General features: G+C 65.0%; 1 protein-coding gene across 6 annotated transcripts in view; it reads right to left on the bottom strand.

Annotated features, from left to right (window-relative positions):
- The window catches only part of CC2D1A (coiled-coil and C2 domain containing 1A), a 73,201-nt gene that overhangs the window by 33,920 nt on the left and 22,926 nt on the right, over positions 1-16,355 (bottom strand). For 5 of the 6 annotated variants that reach the window (XM_048490569.1, XM_048490570.1, XM_048490572.1 and 2 more), the window contains exons 6-10: positions 9,999-10,136; positions 8,614-8,983; positions 6,168-6,292; positions 3,026-3,098; positions 1,379-1,492 (exon numbers count right to left, since the gene is read on the bottom strand). In XM_048490569.1, coding sequence (XP_048346526.1) covers positions 1,379-1,492; positions 3,026-3,098; positions 6,168-6,292; positions 8,614-8,983; positions 9,999-10,136 — 820 coding nt within the window. The remainder of the gene's footprint in view (positions 1-1,378; positions 1,493-3,025; positions 3,099-6,167; positions 6,293-8,613; positions 8,984-9,998; positions 10,137-16,355) is intronic. The other variant, XM_048490574.1, reaches the window with a different exon arrangement.

The following is a 16,355-nucleotide window of genomic DNA, read 5'->3' as shown; positions in this document are numbered from 1 at the left end:
CTTTGTTGAACTGTTTTTATTATAATTATTTTACATGGATACACAAATATAGGAGCATTTTCAAACTTGTTGTAATGTTTTGACTGACCACTGCCTTAGGGCCAAAGTTAGGGGGAAACGTGGAGGAAAATTGTTTAAATAAATGCAAACGGGATATCTATATCTTCATCACTGCGGGCAGGTGCCCACCTGGGAACGGCTTCAAATATTCCACAGCAGGTAGCTTACGGAATATCCTACTAAGCAAAATCTCCACTTGCGTCACAAGCTAAACTCGTACCTGTGGTTTAAAATGGCAGCTTTCTGTTCTGCTCAACAGGTGGGATGAAAAACAGATTCTTCTCCTTCTAGGTTGTTGTTTTTTTAAAAAAACACCAAACATGCCAATGAATTGCCATAAGAGAACAGGTGTCCCAAGTGGTATTCTCTTATAGGACTCAAAAAAGGTGAACTGGGAGAAAATTACTATAAGACGTAGATGAAATTGAATTTAGGGGACCTGCACTAACAAATAAACCAACATTAAAATGGACATAGATTCCCAGCAGCTTTCCAGAAGACTCAACACAGAGATCCGGCATCGTGGGGTCCCAACTGCTTGAGAGGAAAGCAGGCTCATAAAGGTTTACAAAAATTTTTTTCCATAACATTAAAAACTTCATAAATGACTGAAGCAGGCAGTAATACATGCAAACGCAGAGCGGTAGCAAACTCTTTAGTTTCAGTGTTTGGGGAAGACCAGTTTCTTCACCTGGGCGTTGGGCTGATTCCCCATATTAGGGCGGGGGGTGGCCTTGAGGTGTTCTGTACACTCCACCCACCTTTGGGGGAGGTTGGGGTAGAAGTTTTAGGATTGTTTTATAGGGGTACTGAATGGGATTTTACCATGCAACTTAAGAACATAAGAAAGAGCCTGCTGGATCAGACCAGATTCCATCTAGTCCAGCACTCTGCTACTCGCAGTGGCCCACCAGGTGCCTTTGGGAGCTCACATGCAACATGTGAAAGCAATGGCCTTCTGCTGCAGCTGCTGCTCCCGAGCACCTGGTCTGCTAAGGCATTTGCAATTTCAGATCAAGACTGGTAGCCATAGATTGACTTCTCCTCCATAAATCTGTCCAAGCCCCTTTTAAAGTTATCTGGGTTAGTGGCCATCACCACCTCCTGTGGCAGCACATTCCAAATACCAATCACGCGTTGCATTAAGAAATGTTTCCTTGTATTAGTCCTAATTCTTTCCCCCTGCAATTTCAATGTATGTCCTCTGGTTTTCTAAACCTGAAGGTTAAGAACTCTTTATTGCCAAAGGATGGAGGGGAAAAAGCTAATTCTGCCAGAACATTCAAACAACCCCAATATATCAAACCCCAAATCATACCTCCTGCACTGGATACTCCTGGGGCCGGAGGGGTCACAGCCTGTGTGATGGGCGTTGCTGTTGCTACCGGGCGCTGCGGCACACTTGAGGTCAGCACTTCTTTGGGCAGCTGATCTGAAAAAGACAGCCCACCAGTTGAAAGATGGCAAAACGCTCATTCGGAAGTCCACAAAATGCTACTGACTCCCTACCCCCGCAACAGCAAAACCATATCAGCAGAGTTTAAAGAAGACACTCTGGTAAGATGAGAAGGTCTGTAGTCTTCTTGCACTCACTGCAACCTTCTAGCACTCTTGGAAAAGAATACTGTCCATGCAAGATGTTTTTTCACAGGAAGGTTTTACTTTAGCAGTTGCAAGATTACACAAGTCTATGCTATACAAGACTATAAAGCTGTACAGAACTCTTCAGCAATAACCAGTGAACACACACTCTGAACTTAACCACTCTAAACTTAGACTCAGACTCTGAACTTAGCCTATACAATGCATTGCCTTCTATACATCCAACAAGGATGCTTTTCCCCTGCCCCGGCAACAGCCTCTCATTGGTCTAGAGCAGGGGTCTGCAACCTGCAGCTCTCCAGATGTTCATGAACTACAATTCCCATCAGCCCCTGCCAGCATGGCCAATTGTAGTTCATGAACATCTGGAGAGCCGCAGGTTGCAAACCCCTGCCCTAGACTGACTGTCTCCGGCCTCTGTTGGGCAAACTTCTGCTGATTAGAAGATGAACCTTTTGTGAACCTTTCTTTTTTTTACATCATGACAAACTGCTACCCCCACCAACCCAGACATTTCAGTAGGGATGCTGCAGGACTCCCGTCCTCAGTGTCCTTTTAAAAAAGACAGCTGAATATGTTGGGGAACTGGCTCAGCCGTCCTGAATGCCACGACGTAGGATAAATCAGGGGCACAGCTGGGAACGAACCACAGAGATTCCAGCCTTTCCTCCACTGCAAGCAAAGAGGACTTTGCCCACTGGGCTGCCAACGCATGAAACCTTCCCTGATGCCCGGATTCCCTGCATGTCTATAAACGCTCCCCTGAGAAAAACTTAGATACAAATCCAGTAGCACCTCAGACACTGGCAAGGTTTTCAGGGCATAAGCTTTCAAGAGTCAAAGCTGCCAAACAGAAAACATTCGACAAACGGGAGCTTTGACGCTTGAAAACTCACACCCTCATCTTCTTTTTGACCTTTAAGGTATTACCGGATGCAAATCTAGGTCTTCTACTGCAGACCGACATGGCTCCCCTCTGAAACCCTCCTGAGAAAAATTAGCTCATTAAGGCTGAATACAGGCCCAAGTTTAAGGCATCATCATAAGGTACAACTGAGAGTCGCAAGAATGCTTTCATCAAACAGGGGATTAGGGATTATCTGAGACAGAAACCCACAATAATCAAAAGATCCTACACAATTATCCATTCTCCCTGCTTTTGGGTGCAAACCACATTCACATACCATGATACGACAAAAGTGTTCAGTGGTGAAATACTAGACGACAGAAAGGATACCCGCAACCTTTCGCACAACATTCCAGCACAACTGCACTCTAGAGCTCTGCAGATCACCAGCACCTCATTTGCTGGCAAAGTTCATTTGAAAGACACTTGGGAAAATTGTCCAAGAACCCATCTTACCTGGAGGAGGAGGAAGTCTGCTGAGATCCACCGTTTCTCCTTTCCTCAGGGCTTCCAAAAGGGGGTCAAGGCCCTGAAAGAGGTTTACACAAGGTCAATGGCTTGCTCATGGCAGCAAAAAGTCTAATGGGATTTTAACACAGCTTCACAATCCAACTGCAGAGGGCAAAGAAAGACAAATGCATACAAAAGAGATTTTGAGGCTCAAAGCTTTATATCTGACAAAAGGAGATTTGACTCTCAGCATCTCAAACCCCTGAAATCTTACTGGTAGTTGGATTTCTACTCCGCCTTTCTCTGCTGTCAGGAGTTTCAAAGCGGCTTAAAAACTCCTTCCCTTCCACTCCCCCGAACAGACACCTTGTGAGAAAGCTCTGAGAGAACTGTGACTAGCCAAGTCACGCAGCAGGCTTCATGTGTAGGAGCAGGGAATCAAACCCAGTCTTGGAACCTTCGCAATGAGGTGCCAGAGGAGCGGTTAAGCAACTTTGTGACAGGGTGGCTTGTGTGGAGTCAGCAGGCTACAAGAGGAGGGTAACCCAAACACCCACACAGAAAACCAGATTGGGGGAAGGAGATATGTGGGGGAGAGGGGGGGCAGATAAAGGGGTTAAGCACCCATGCCAGCCATGGCTACTTCAAACTGCCCCTTTGGCCTGTATTTTTACAGATGGAGACACAGGCTTCCCAGACTCAGGTCAACAGCTGAACAACTCCCATTTCTTCTCTTCCTCTTCCTCAACCAGATTCTTGGCAAGAAAAAACACAAGTAGAGCTCAAATGTCCTGGCTAGAGACTCCCCGAAGGACTCCTCCCACCCCACCCCTTAGGATCAGGAGCCAGGAATTGACTCCTGTATTTGGCAACCAGAACCCTTCTTAGTTCCTCCCCCTCCTCAAATCCCAGAAACCATATTGGAGGACTCTTCTCTGCTAGTAATTCTTAGTCATTCGTACAATCAGCACCCTTCTGATGCCAATGACAGTTTACGAGTGGTTTAAGGCAACCTAGGAAGGTCACAGTCAAAGCAGGATTTCAACCCAGGACTTCCCAGATCACAGCACAGCCTCTAACAGTGCTACAAGAGCCCTCACCTGTCAGTTGGAATGCCACGCGTTGCTACTTCCATGTTGCTCGGGAGGCCACGGATTGTTGTGGCATCCTCCCCACCCCTTGCAGGAGCAACCTTGTATTACACAGTGTCGGCCTGACAGCTAGCAGGTCCACTCCAAGGCCACAGGTGTCTTTGCCATTATCATTGCCCCAGGTTAAGGAGGCTTCCCCCTGCTTATGTGAACCGAGTCAATGGAGCTTCCCTTTTGTAGGGGTGCGTCAGCGGACCCAGTAGAGCCTCAGAAAGTGCACAGGAATGCCTGCGCCATCTGTCCCCTCCTGGGCTCACACGTACGCACATCACGAGATCTCCAAGACACCCAGGTCACAAGATGCCTGGATGTGGATTCGACCCAGACAGGAATGTTTCTCCCTGCACGTACGCAGCCCTCCGCTGAGTCATGAATTGCGCAACTTTCTCCCGCTCTCCCGCCTTCCCCAAACCCTTAATAAAGGTGCCAGGGACCCCAGATTGGCAGATTGGTCAGACTAGCCAGACTGCTGCTGGCCTCTCTCCACCAGCTTCTTGATATCGCTGCGTCTCGTCTCATTCATTGCGTCGCCGTAACGACTTCACCCTTTCATTCTTATCTGCCTTCTACGAGGGAATGAACTGTCTGTCCCAAACAGCGCCGCTATTCCCACCGTCCTTTCAAATGCTGAGATTATGGGAGCGCGAGGGTGGGCGGGATTATGGACTGAACCTTTCTGTAACTTCCAGGTGTATGCCAAGGTCAGGGAGTCAAACTTCAGTTTTGGCTACCTGTGCCTTGGGATGACACGGTTCCACTAAAGCTCTTGAAACCTTCTTGAGTCTCGACTGATGACCGGACTAACGACTCCTTACACACAGCTATTGCCAGCAGGGGGGCTGGTTCCAAGCGGCACTGGCATGAGCCAGTCTCTGGACACTGAGAACTCAACTGCAGAGCCTGAAGACACGGTGGAGCCAGAGCTGGGTCCTCGCAAGGAGGTGGAGGCAGCAAAGCCAGCTCCAAGCCCTTCCCTGCAAGCCAACGCAGAGCCTGATGCCGTGCAGCTGGGAGAGCCCCCAGGAATCTCAGCAGAGCCCAGTAATGAGCCAGCTGCACAGAGGCAGAGGTTACAGTTACAGGGTAAAAGAAGAAGAAGAAGAGTTTGGATTTATATCCCCCCTTTCTCTCCTGCAGGAGACTCAAAGGGGCTGACAATCTCCTGGGAGAAGTGCTTGCATGGCTGCTAGGCATGGCAGAAGGCTCTGCAAAATGGAGGCATCTGCCTCTGAGGACAGAGTCCTTGAAGGACCCTGGCCTCAGTAACCAGAACTCTCTCTATAAACCCTGCCTTGGGCTTGGCTCTGCCTGGTGCAGCGAGTGGACTTCCTGGTAAGCTCCACGTGCCTGGTCTCCCTCTGACCTCCGGCTCTCAGCCTGCCTGCCTGCTCGCCTGCCTGTACCTTGACTTGACCATGCCTGTGTCTGCCCTGACCCTGGACTGCCTGGACCATGCCTGTGCCTGCCCTGATTCTGGACTGGTTGACCACGTCTCACATGCTGCCCACCTTAACTCTGGCTTGCCCGGCCAATGCTCTAGCTCCTGCCTTCCTGCAGCAGCTCAGATGGCATGCCATCTTCTTGCAGCACTACTCCATTCAAATGGGACCAGGATCTAGAAGAGGGCTGCATGAGCCATCGCAGATCAAATGTTGGGGATAAAGCTTTCCCACCACCTCAAAGCGAATACTTTTCCTATGGCATCAGCGCACCCACTCAGCTGAGGGTAATCACAGGTTTAGGGGAGAGGCCGATGCTCAGTGGCAGAGGCTGGCACACAGGAAGTCCCAGGTTGAATCCCCAGCTCCGGTAGCAGAGGACGCGAAAGACCTCTTCCTCAAGACCAGGCACCACCGGTATCGCAGTTCTCAAGAGAAGTTTTAGAAACGATGGGCAAAAAGAGAGAAATATTCTCCCTTTGGGATCCAAGAGGGACCCCTTCTTTGTCAAAGAAAACCCTCCCTTCAAGCTCTGCCCGGCTGCAGGGATGCACCCACCTTGGCTATGCGGAAGTACTTGGTAGCCATTTCTACGCTGCCTTCTTGTTTTGCACGCAAGGCGGCCAGCTTGTACTCCCGTTGTCTGCCCTGCAGGAGTGTCTGGGTAGGAGAGATTTCAGAACCTGGGGACAAGCAAAGAGCAGGTCAGGGGCTGTTGTGCGTCTCTGTCCAATTGACCCAACCAGCTGGGAGCCAGAGAACTAATTTGGTGAGACCCAGAACCGTAAGATCCCCTGAGCCCTGAAAGCAGCAGAGCACTACTGAGCATCATCAACTGCTTGGGCAACATCCATTAGGCTCAAGCACTGCATGATTGATTGATTGATTGATTGATTGATTGATTGATTCCTTCCATTTTTAGACTGCCCTCCCCCAGAGGGCTCAGGGCGGTGTACATCAATAACAAATATAAATAACAGTAAAACAATCTAATAACAATTTAAAATTCACAGAATTTAAATAACAATTTGAAATTCATAGATGGTGACTTATCCCAACCCCATTCCCGGCCACAGGAGTGTCAGAAAATGTAAGTGGTATGAGGGTCTGATGGTCACCCCGGCTGGCCAAAAGCCTTATGGAACCGGTCCGTTTTGCAGGCCCTGTGGAAACTCTGTAGGTCCCGCAGGGCCCTGGTCTCCTTAGGGAGCCTGTTCCACCAGGTAGGGGCCAGTGCAGTAAAAGCCCTGGCCCTTGTTGAGGCCAGCCGGATCTTTTTTGGGCCGGGGATTTCCAGTAGGCACTCCTCCGTAGATCCTTTTATGGATCCTTCTTCATCCTTTTAGAGCAGGGGTAGGGAACCTGCGGCTCTCCAGATGTTCAGGAACTACAATTCCCATCAGCCCCTGGGGGGTTCCCTACCCCTGTTTTAGAGCATGAAAGGTCTGCCCTTAGGTAAGCACAAGATTAGTGCTGCAAGTCCTGCTTCCCTGTCGTTCTGGAGTTCTTTGAGAAAGTGAACATGCTGATAGATAACAGTGACCCATTAGATATTAAAGACTTCGGCTCTCAAAAGGCACGATGAAAGGCTGATGAATCCGGGACTTCTCAGTTTGGAAAGCTGACACAGGAGGTTTATGAAATCACGTGTAAGATAGAGAGAGTGGGCAGAGAGGATTATTTCACCTTCTCCCAAAATACCAGGACTCGAGGGCATCCAAGAAGCTGATGGGCAGCAAATTCGGGACAGACAAAAGGAAATACTTCTTCACACAATGAGTAATTAAAAAGTAGAACTTGCTCCCGGAGGATGCAGTGTTAGCCACAGGCTTGGATGGCTTTAAGAAGGGATTAGACAGATTTGTGGAGGATAGGTGAATCAGGGTTACTAGCCACGGTGACTAAATGTTCAGAGGCAGTTAGCTTCTGAATACCAATGCCACAAACAACATCAGCAGAAAGTCTTGGCCTCTGCGCCCTTTTGTTGGATCTCCCAAGGAAATGGTTAACTGTTGGGTGAAACGGGGCTGGACTAGATGGACCACGAATCTGATCCCAAAGGGTTCTACTTAATACGCTGGGGTATGCAGAACTAGTTGAGATTATCTGTGGTTCTTGGTCCTCATGTTGGGCATACGCCACCTGATCTTGTTTGGACTTAACATTCCTGACATATATTTGGAAGGGGTAGGTCCAATTTTTTAAAGAGTCTTAACTACTCTACATGCACAACAGTCTGAACACATCTGGCCAAAGCAAGGGAGATAAAAGACAGTTCTGACGCAGGACAAAAGGTGTTGAGAAATCCAGGCAATGTACTACAATAACCTCTTTAAAAATAATCCTCCCTGTCCGTTAGTCTGTCTCAATAAACAGGGGCAGAAGTTTTGAGGCTGAATCTCCCACTTGGCATCTAACACACTGCCCTATACATTGTGTTGGACATAAGTCATCAGAGTGGTTGAGCGTGGCCTTAATGCAGTGCGGAAAAGGCTTGTATTCGAAGGTGTCCGACCTTTCCCAGTTTATTGATTGAACTAAAACATGTATTAGCTGCCTTTCTTCCTTACTGAACTCAAGACAGAATAAGGTATTGAGAAAATGCATAAAATAGAATACACAAAACCGAAGTTAAAATACACTATTGAGAACAGTTTTTATCAGATGCAGTCCTACATAAAACTATCTTCAGCTGCTGCCGAAGAGATCAAGAGTTGAGGGGCCCAGGTGCACCTTCCTGGGAAGGTTGTTCCACAACCGCGGGGCTGCCACCAATAAGGCCCTCTCTTGCCTGTTCACCAAATAAGTATCTTTGACGGACGGGACAATCAGGAGGGTCTCTTCCTGGAATTTTATTTCCCAACAGGAACATATATGAGAAGGTGGCCTTTCAGATATCCCAGGCCCAAGCCACAGAGGGCTTTCAAGGTCAAAACCAACGCGTTGAATTGTGCCACCCACTCCCTGGTCATTTTTATGCAGGTAATTTATGCTCAGCACTAACCAGAAGTAGGAGAGGGTGCCAAAAGCATAGTAGCTCTTGGTTGAGGTGTCTCTGGAGACCTAAGAGGCACAGCAGGGGCTGGAGAAACCTTTGGCTTTGGAGGTGCTGGCGGTGGCAGCTTGGGGGGCGGATTAGACACGGGTGATGCTTTTGGGGACAACTGCTCAGAGTCTGCCAGATCAGAGACTGGAGGATGGTGACTGGATAAGGCGGTACTTTCATTCAGAGGGGAGGCTGGTGAAGCAGGAAGTGGCTCCAAGGGAGAAGGATGCTGGGAGCTGGTATTCTTTCCAGTGGGTACAGGGGGTGGAATTTCATCCTCATCAATTGTTTTGCCCTTCTGTGCAGAGATCAACAGGTTTTCCAGGGTCTGGAGAATAAAGACAACATGGATGTACAATAGCTGCATGTTTCAAGAGCTAAACACAAGACAAGGTCAGGACCCTTCCAAAGGGATGGCACTTGGGAAGCCCCTTCAGCCAAACCACAAGATTCCTCCTTGAAATCCTAACGAAGACCATAACTTTTATCTTGTTTCCTCACTATCACTGGTAACAGACCTGCCAGAGTTATTAGGCACTTAGCTGAAAAAGAAACAGGTCCAAAGCTGAACCATGGTGCTGGGTTCTATTTATTTATTCACTTCATTTATACCCCTACCTTTTCCCCCAGTGAGGACCCAAGGTTCTCCTCCCCATTATATCCTCAGAAGGAGAAGAAGTGGATTTATTTCCCCCTTTCTCTCCTGTAAGGAGACTCAAAGGGGCTTATAATCTCCTTTCCCTTCCCCCCCCCCCCAACAACAAGCACCCTGTGAAGTGGGCGGGGTTGAGCGAGCTCCAAAGAACTGTGACTAGCCCAAGGTCACCCAGCTGGCGTGTGTTGGAGTGCACAGGCTAATCTAGTTCCCCAGATAAACCTCCACAGCTCAAGTGGCAGAGCGGGGAATCAAACCCAGTTCCCCAGATTAGAGTGCACCTGCTCTTAACCACTATGCCACGCTGGCACAACAACACTGTGAGACAGGTTAGGCTAAGAGCGTGTGACTAGCCCAAGGTCACCCAGCAGCTTTCATGGCAGAGTGGGGATTTGAACCTGGGTCTCCCAGATCCTAGACCAGTGGTGGTGAACCTTTGGCACTCCAGATGTTATGGACTACAATTCCCATCAGTCCATACTGGCAGGGGCTGATGGGAATTGTAATCCACAACATCTGGAGTGCCAAAGGTTCACCACCACTATCCTAGACTGATACTCTAACCACTACACTATGCTGTTTTGTAGAGAGCCTCCTTTTGCAAGGCCTCTCTCATTGATGGTTAATAGAAAACACCCAAAGAAGCAACGATGATCATGTTATAAAACCATTTCCTTCAGTGTCTTACCTTGAGGCCCCTTTCATACCGGCGCACCTTGGAGCTCTCCCCAGCTTGTTCTGCATTTGCGACCGCCGCCTTGTACATGTCCCGTCTTTCCAACAAAAGAGATTCGGTACTACCGGAATCAGCCGGGGCATGATTTGTCTAGCAAAAACACAAAAACAGACACCCCCCCTCCTTTCAAAGGATGAAGACAATACACAATTCCCAACCCATTTATATACGATTCATTTATAGAACTCTACCGAGTTGCTTTTTGCAGCCCTAACCGAACAATTCCGCACCCAGGACAGAGAAATGCTTGGTTTTGTGGCAACGACATCTGGCGTGTGCACTAGCAAGCAATGGCCTTGGCTCATTTGTGTGGTGCTGGAAAGTACTGTCAAATCACAGCTGACTGATGGAGACCAGGAACCGTTTTCCCCCCCCCCCCCCCACCCCCCCCCCCCCCCACCCCCCCCCCCCCCCACCCCCCCCCCCCCCCACCCCCCCCCCCCCCCGCCCCCCCCCCCCCCCACCCCCCCCCCCCCCCACCCCCCCCCCCCCCCACCCCCCCCCCCCCCCACCCCCCCCCCCCCCCACCCCCCCCCCCCCCCACCCCCCCCCCCCCCCACCCCCCCCCCCCCCCACCCCCCCCCCCCCCCACCCCCCCCCCCCCCCACCCCCCCCCCCCCCCACCCCCCCCCCCCCCCACCCCCCCCCCCCCCCACCCCCCCCCCCCCCCACCCCCCCCCCCCCCCACCCCCCCCCCCCCCCACCCCCCCCCCCCCCCACCCCCCCCCCCCCCCACCCCCCCCCCCCCCCACCCCCCCCCCCCCCCACCCCCCCCCCCCCCCACCCCCCCCCCCCCCCACCCCCCCCCCCCCCCACCCCCCCCCCCCCCCACCCCCCCCCCCCCCCACCCCCCCCCCCCCCCACCCCCCCCCCCCCCCACCCCCCCCCCCCCCCACCCCCCCCCCCCCCCACCCCCCCCCCCCCCCACCCCCCCCCCCCCCCACCCCCCCCCCCCCCCACCCCCCCCCCCCCCCACCCCCCCCCCCCCCCACCCCCCCCCCCCCCCACCCCCCCCCCCCCCCACCCCCCCCCCCCCCCACCCCCCCCCCCCCCCACCCCCCCCCCCCCCCACCCCCCCCCCCCCCCACCCCCCCCCCCCCCCACCCCCCCCCCCCCCCACCCCCCCCCCCCCCCACCCCCCCCCCCCCCCACCCCCCCCCCCCCCCACCCCCCCCCCCCCCCACCCCCCCCCCCCCCCACCCCCCCCCCCCCCCACCCCCCCCCCCCCCCACCCCCCCCCCCCCCCACCCCCCCCCCCCCCCACCCCCCCCCCCCCCCACCCCCCCCCCCCCCCACCCCCCCCCCCCCCCACCCCCCCCCCCCCCCACCCCCCCCCCCCCCCACCCCCCCCCCCCCCCACCCCCCCCCCCCCCCACCCCCCCCCCCCCCCACCCCCCCCCCCCCCCACCCCCCCCCCCCCCCACCCCCCCCCCCCCCCACCCCCCCCCCCCCCCACCCCCCCCCCCCCCCACCCCCCCCCCCCCCCACCCCCCCCCCCCCCCACCCCCCCCCCCCCCCACCCCCCCCCCCCCCCACCCCCCCCCCCCCCCACCCCCCCCCCCCCCCACCCCCCCCCCCCCCCACCCCCCCCCCCCCCCACCCCCCCCCCCCCCCACCCCCCCCCCCCCCCACCCCCCCCCCCCCCCACCCCCCCCCCCCCCCACCCCCCCCCCCCCCCACCCCCCCCCCCCCCCACCCCCCCCCCCCCCCACCCCCCCCCCCCCCCACCCCCCCCCCCCCCCACCCCCCCCCCCCCCCACCCCCCCCCCCCCCCACCCCCCCCCCCCCCCACCCCCCCCCCCCCCCACCCCCCCCCCCCCCCACCCCCCCCCCCCCCCACCCCCCCCCCCCCCCACCCCCCCCCCCCCCCACCCCCCCCCCCCCCCACCCCCCCCCCCCCCCACCCCCCCCCCCCCCCACCCCCCCCCCCCCCCACCCCCCCCCCCCCCCACCCCCCCCCCCCCCCACCCCCCCCCCCCCCCACCCCCCCCCCCCCCCACCCCCCCCCCCCCCCACCCCCCCCCCCCCCCACCCCCCCCCCCCCCCACCCCCCCCCCCCCCCACCCCCCCCCCCCCCCACCCCCCCCCCCCCCCACCCCCCCCCCCCCCCACCCCCCCCCCCCCCCACCCCCCCCCCCCCCCACCCCCCCCCCCCCCCACCCCCCCCCCCCCCCACCCCCCCCCCCCCCCACCCCCCCCCCCCCCCACCCCCCCCCCCCCCCACCCCCCCCCCCCCCCACCCCCCCCCCCCCCCACCCCCCCCCCCCCCCACCCCCCCCCCCCCCCACCCCCCCCCCCCCCCACCCCCCCCCCCCCCCACCCCCCCCCCCCCCCACCCCCCCCCCCCCCCACCCCCCCCCCCCCCCACCCCCCCCCCCCCCCACCCCCCCCCCCCCCCACCCCCCCCCCCCCCCACCCCCCCCCCCCCCCACCCCCCCCCCCCCCCACCCCCCCCCCCCCCCACCCCCCCCCCCCCCCACCCCCCCCCCCCCCCACCCCCCCCCCCCCCCACCCCCCCCCCCCCCCACCCCCCCCCCCCCCCACCCCCCCCCCCCCCCACCCCCCCCCCCCCCCACCCCCCCCCCCCCCCACCCCCCCCCCCCCCCACCCCCCCCCCCCCCCACCCCCCCCCCCCCCCACCCCCCCCCCCCCCCACCCCCCCCCCCCCCCACCCCCCCCCCCCCCCACCCCCCCCCCCCCCCACCCCCCCCCCCCCCCACCCCCCCCCCCCCCCACCCCCCCCCCCCCCCACCCCCCCCCCCCCCCACCCCCCCCCCCCCCCACCCCCCCCCCCCCCCACCCCCCCCCCCCCCCACCCCCCCCCCCCCCCACCCCCCCCCCCCCCCACCCCCCCCCCCCCCCACCCCCCCCCCCCCCCACCCCCCCCCCCCCCCACCCCCCCCCCCCCCCACCCCCCCCCCCCCCCACCCCCCCCCCCCCCCACCCCCCCCCCCCCCCACCCCCCCCCCCCCCCACCCCCCCCCCCCCCCACCCCCCCCCCCCCCCACCCCCCCCCCCCCCCACCCCCCCCCCCCCCCACCCCCCCCCCCCCCCACCCCCCCCCCCCCCCACCCCCCCCCCCCCCCACCCCCCCCCCCCCCCACCCCCCCCCCCCCCCACCCCCCCCCCCCCCCACCCCCCCCCCCCCCCACCCCCCCCCCCCCCCACCCCCCCCCCCCCCCACCCCCCCCCCCCCCCACCCCCCCCCCCCCCCACCCCCCCCCCCCCCCACCCCCCCCCCCCCCCACCCCCCCCCCCCCCCACCCCCCCCCCCCCCCACCCCCCCCCCCCCCCACCCCCCCCCCCCCCCACCCCCCCCCCCCCCCACCCCCCCCCCCCCCCACCCCCCCCCCCCCCCACCCCCCCCCCCCCCCACCCCCCCCCCCCCCCACCCCCCCCCCCCCCCACCCCCCCCCCCCCCCACCCCCCCCCCCCCCCACCCCCCCCCCCCCCCACCCCCCCCCCCCCCCACCCCCCCCCCCCCCCACCCCCCCCCCCCCCCACCCCCCCCCCCCCCCACCCCCCCCCCCCCCCACCCCCCCCCCCCCCCACCCCCCCCCCCCCCCACCCCCCCCCCCCCCCACCCCCCCCCCCCCCCACCCCCCCCCCCCCCCACCCCCCCCCCCCCCCACCCCCCCCCCCCCCCACCCCCCCCCCCCCCCACCCCCCCCCCCCCCCACCCCCCCCCCCCCCCACCCCCCCCCCCCCCCACCCCCCCCCCCCCCCACCCCCCCCCCCCCCCACCCCCCCCCCCCCCCACCCCCCCCCCCCCCCACCCCCCCCCCCCCCCACCCCCCCCCCCCCCCACCCCCCCCCCCCCCCACCCCCCCCCCCCCCCACCCCCCCCCCCCCCCACCCCCCCCCCCCCCCACCCCCCCCCCCCCCCACCCCCCCCCCCCCCCACCCCCCCCCCCCCCCACCCCCCCCCCCCCCCACCCCCCCCCCCCCCCACCCCCCCCCCCCCCCACCCCCCCCCCCCCCCACCCCCCCCCCCCCCCACCCCCCCCCCCCCCCACCCCCCCCCCCCCCCACCCCCCCCCCCCCCCACCCCCCCCCCCCCCCACCCCCCCCCCCCCCCACCCCCCCCCCCCCCCACCCCCCCCCCCCCCCACCCCCCCCCCCCCCCACCCCCCCCCCCCCCCACCCCCCCCCCCCCCCACCCCCCCCCCCCCCCACCCCCCCCCCCCCCCACCCCCCCCCCCCCCCACCCCCCCCCCCCCCCACCCCCCCCCCCCCCCACCCCCCCCCCCCCCCACCCCCCCCCCCCCCCACCCCCCCCCCCCCCCACCCCCCCCCCCCCCCACCCCCCCCCCCCCCCACCCCCCCCCCCCCCCACCCCCCCCCCCCCCCACCCCCCCCCCCCCCCACCCCCCCCCCCCCCCACCCCCCCCCCCCCCCACCCCCCCCCCCCCCCACCCCCCCCCCCCCCCACCCCCCCCCCCCCCCACCCCCCCCCCCCCCCACCCCCCCCCCCCCCCACCCCCCCCCCCCCCCACCCCCCCCCCCCCCCACCCCCCCCCCCCCCCACCCCCCCCCCCCCCCACCCCCCCCCCCCCCCACCCCCCCCCCCCCCCACCCCCCCCCCCCCCCACCCCCCCCCCCCCCCACCCCCCCCCCCCCCCACCCCCCCCCCCCCCCACCCCCCCCCCCCCCCACCCCCCCCCCCCCCCACCCCCCCCCCCCCCCACCCCCCCCCCCCCCCACCCCCCCCCCCCCCCACCCCCCCCCCCCCCCACCCCCCCCCCCCCCCACCCCCCCCCCCCCCCACCCCCCCCCCCCCCCACCCCCCCCCCCCCCCACCCCCCCCCCCCCCCACCCCCCCCCCCCCCCACCCCCCCCCCCCCCCACCCCCCCCCCCCCCCACCCCCCCCCCCCCCCACCCCCCCCCCCCCCCACCCCCCCCCCCCCCCACCCCCCCCCCCCCCCACCCCCCCCCCCCCCCACCCCCCCCCCCCCCCACCCCCCCCCCCCCCCACCCCCCCCCCCCCCCACCCCCCCCCCCCCCCACCCCCCCCCCCCCCCACCCCCCCCCCCCCCCACCCCCCCCCCCCCCCACCCCCCCCCCCCCCCACCCCCCCCCCCCCCCACCCCCCCCCCCCCCCACCCCCCCCCCCCCCCACCCCCCCCCCCCCCCACCCCCCCCCCCCCCCACCCCCCCCCCCCCCCACCCCCCCCCCCCCCCACCCCCCCCCCCCCCCACCCCCCCCCCCCCCCACCCCCCCCCCCCCCCACCCCCCCCCCCCCCCACCCCCCCCCCCCCCCACCCCCCCCCCCCCCCACCCCCCCCCCCCCCCACCCCCCCCCCCCCCCACCCCCCCCCCCCCCCACCCCCCCCCCCCCCCACCCCCCCCCCCCCCCACCCCCCCCCCCCCCCACCCCCCCCCCCCCCCACCCCCCCCCCCCCCCACCCCCCCCCCCCCCCACCCCCCCCCCCCCCCACCCCCCCCCCCCCCCACCCCCCCCCCCCCCCACCCCCCCCCCCCCCCACCCCCCCCCCCCCCCACCCCCCCCCCCCCCCACCCCCCCCCCCCCCCACCCCCCCCCCCCCCCACCCCCCCCCCCCCCCACCCCCCCCCCCCCCCACCCCCCCCCCCCCCCACCCCCCCCCCCCCCCACCCCCCCCCCCCCCCACCCCCCCCCCCCCCCACCCCCCCCCCCCCCCACCCCCCCCCCCCCCCACCCCCCCCCCCCCCCACCCCCCCCCCCCCCCACCCCCCCCCCCCCCCACCCCCCCCCCCCCCCACCCCCCCCCCCCCCCACCCCCCCCCCCCCCCACCCCCCCCCCCCCCCACCCCCCCCCCCCCCCACCCCCCCCCCCCCCCACCCCCCCCCCCCCCCACCCCCCCCCCCCCCCACCCCCCCCCCCCCCCACCCCCCCCCCCCCCCACCCCCCCCCCCCCCCACCCCCCCCCCCCCCCACCCCCCCCCCCCCCCACCCCCCCCCCCCCCCACCCCCCCCCCCCCCCACCCCCCCCCCCCCCCACCCCCCCCCCCCCCCACCCCCCCCCCCCCCCACCCCCCCCCCCCCCCACCCCCCCCCCCCCCCACCCCCCCCCCCCCCCACCCCCCCCCCCCCCCACCCCCCCCCCCCCCCACCCCCCCCCCCCCCCACCCCCCCCCCCCCCCACCCCCCCCCCCCCCCACCCCCCCCCCCCCCCACCCCCCCCCCCCCCCACCCCCCCCCCCCCCCACCCCCCCCCCCCCCCACCCCCCCCCCCCCCCACCCCCCCCCCCCCCCACCCCCCCCCCCCCCCACCCCCCCCCCCCCCCACCCCCCCCCCCCCCCACCCCCCCCCCCCCCCACCCCCC

The sequence above is a fragment of the Sphaerodactylus townsendi genome, linkage group LG03 (assembly GCF_021028975.2).
Source record: "Sphaerodactylus townsendi isolate TG3544 linkage group LG03, MPM_Stown_v2.3, whole genome shotgun sequence".
NCBI lineage: Eukaryota > Metazoa > Chordata > Lepidosauria > Squamata > Sphaerodactylidae > Sphaerodactylus > Sphaerodactylus townsendi.
This window is presented reverse-complemented; position numbering and strand designations above follow the sequence as displayed.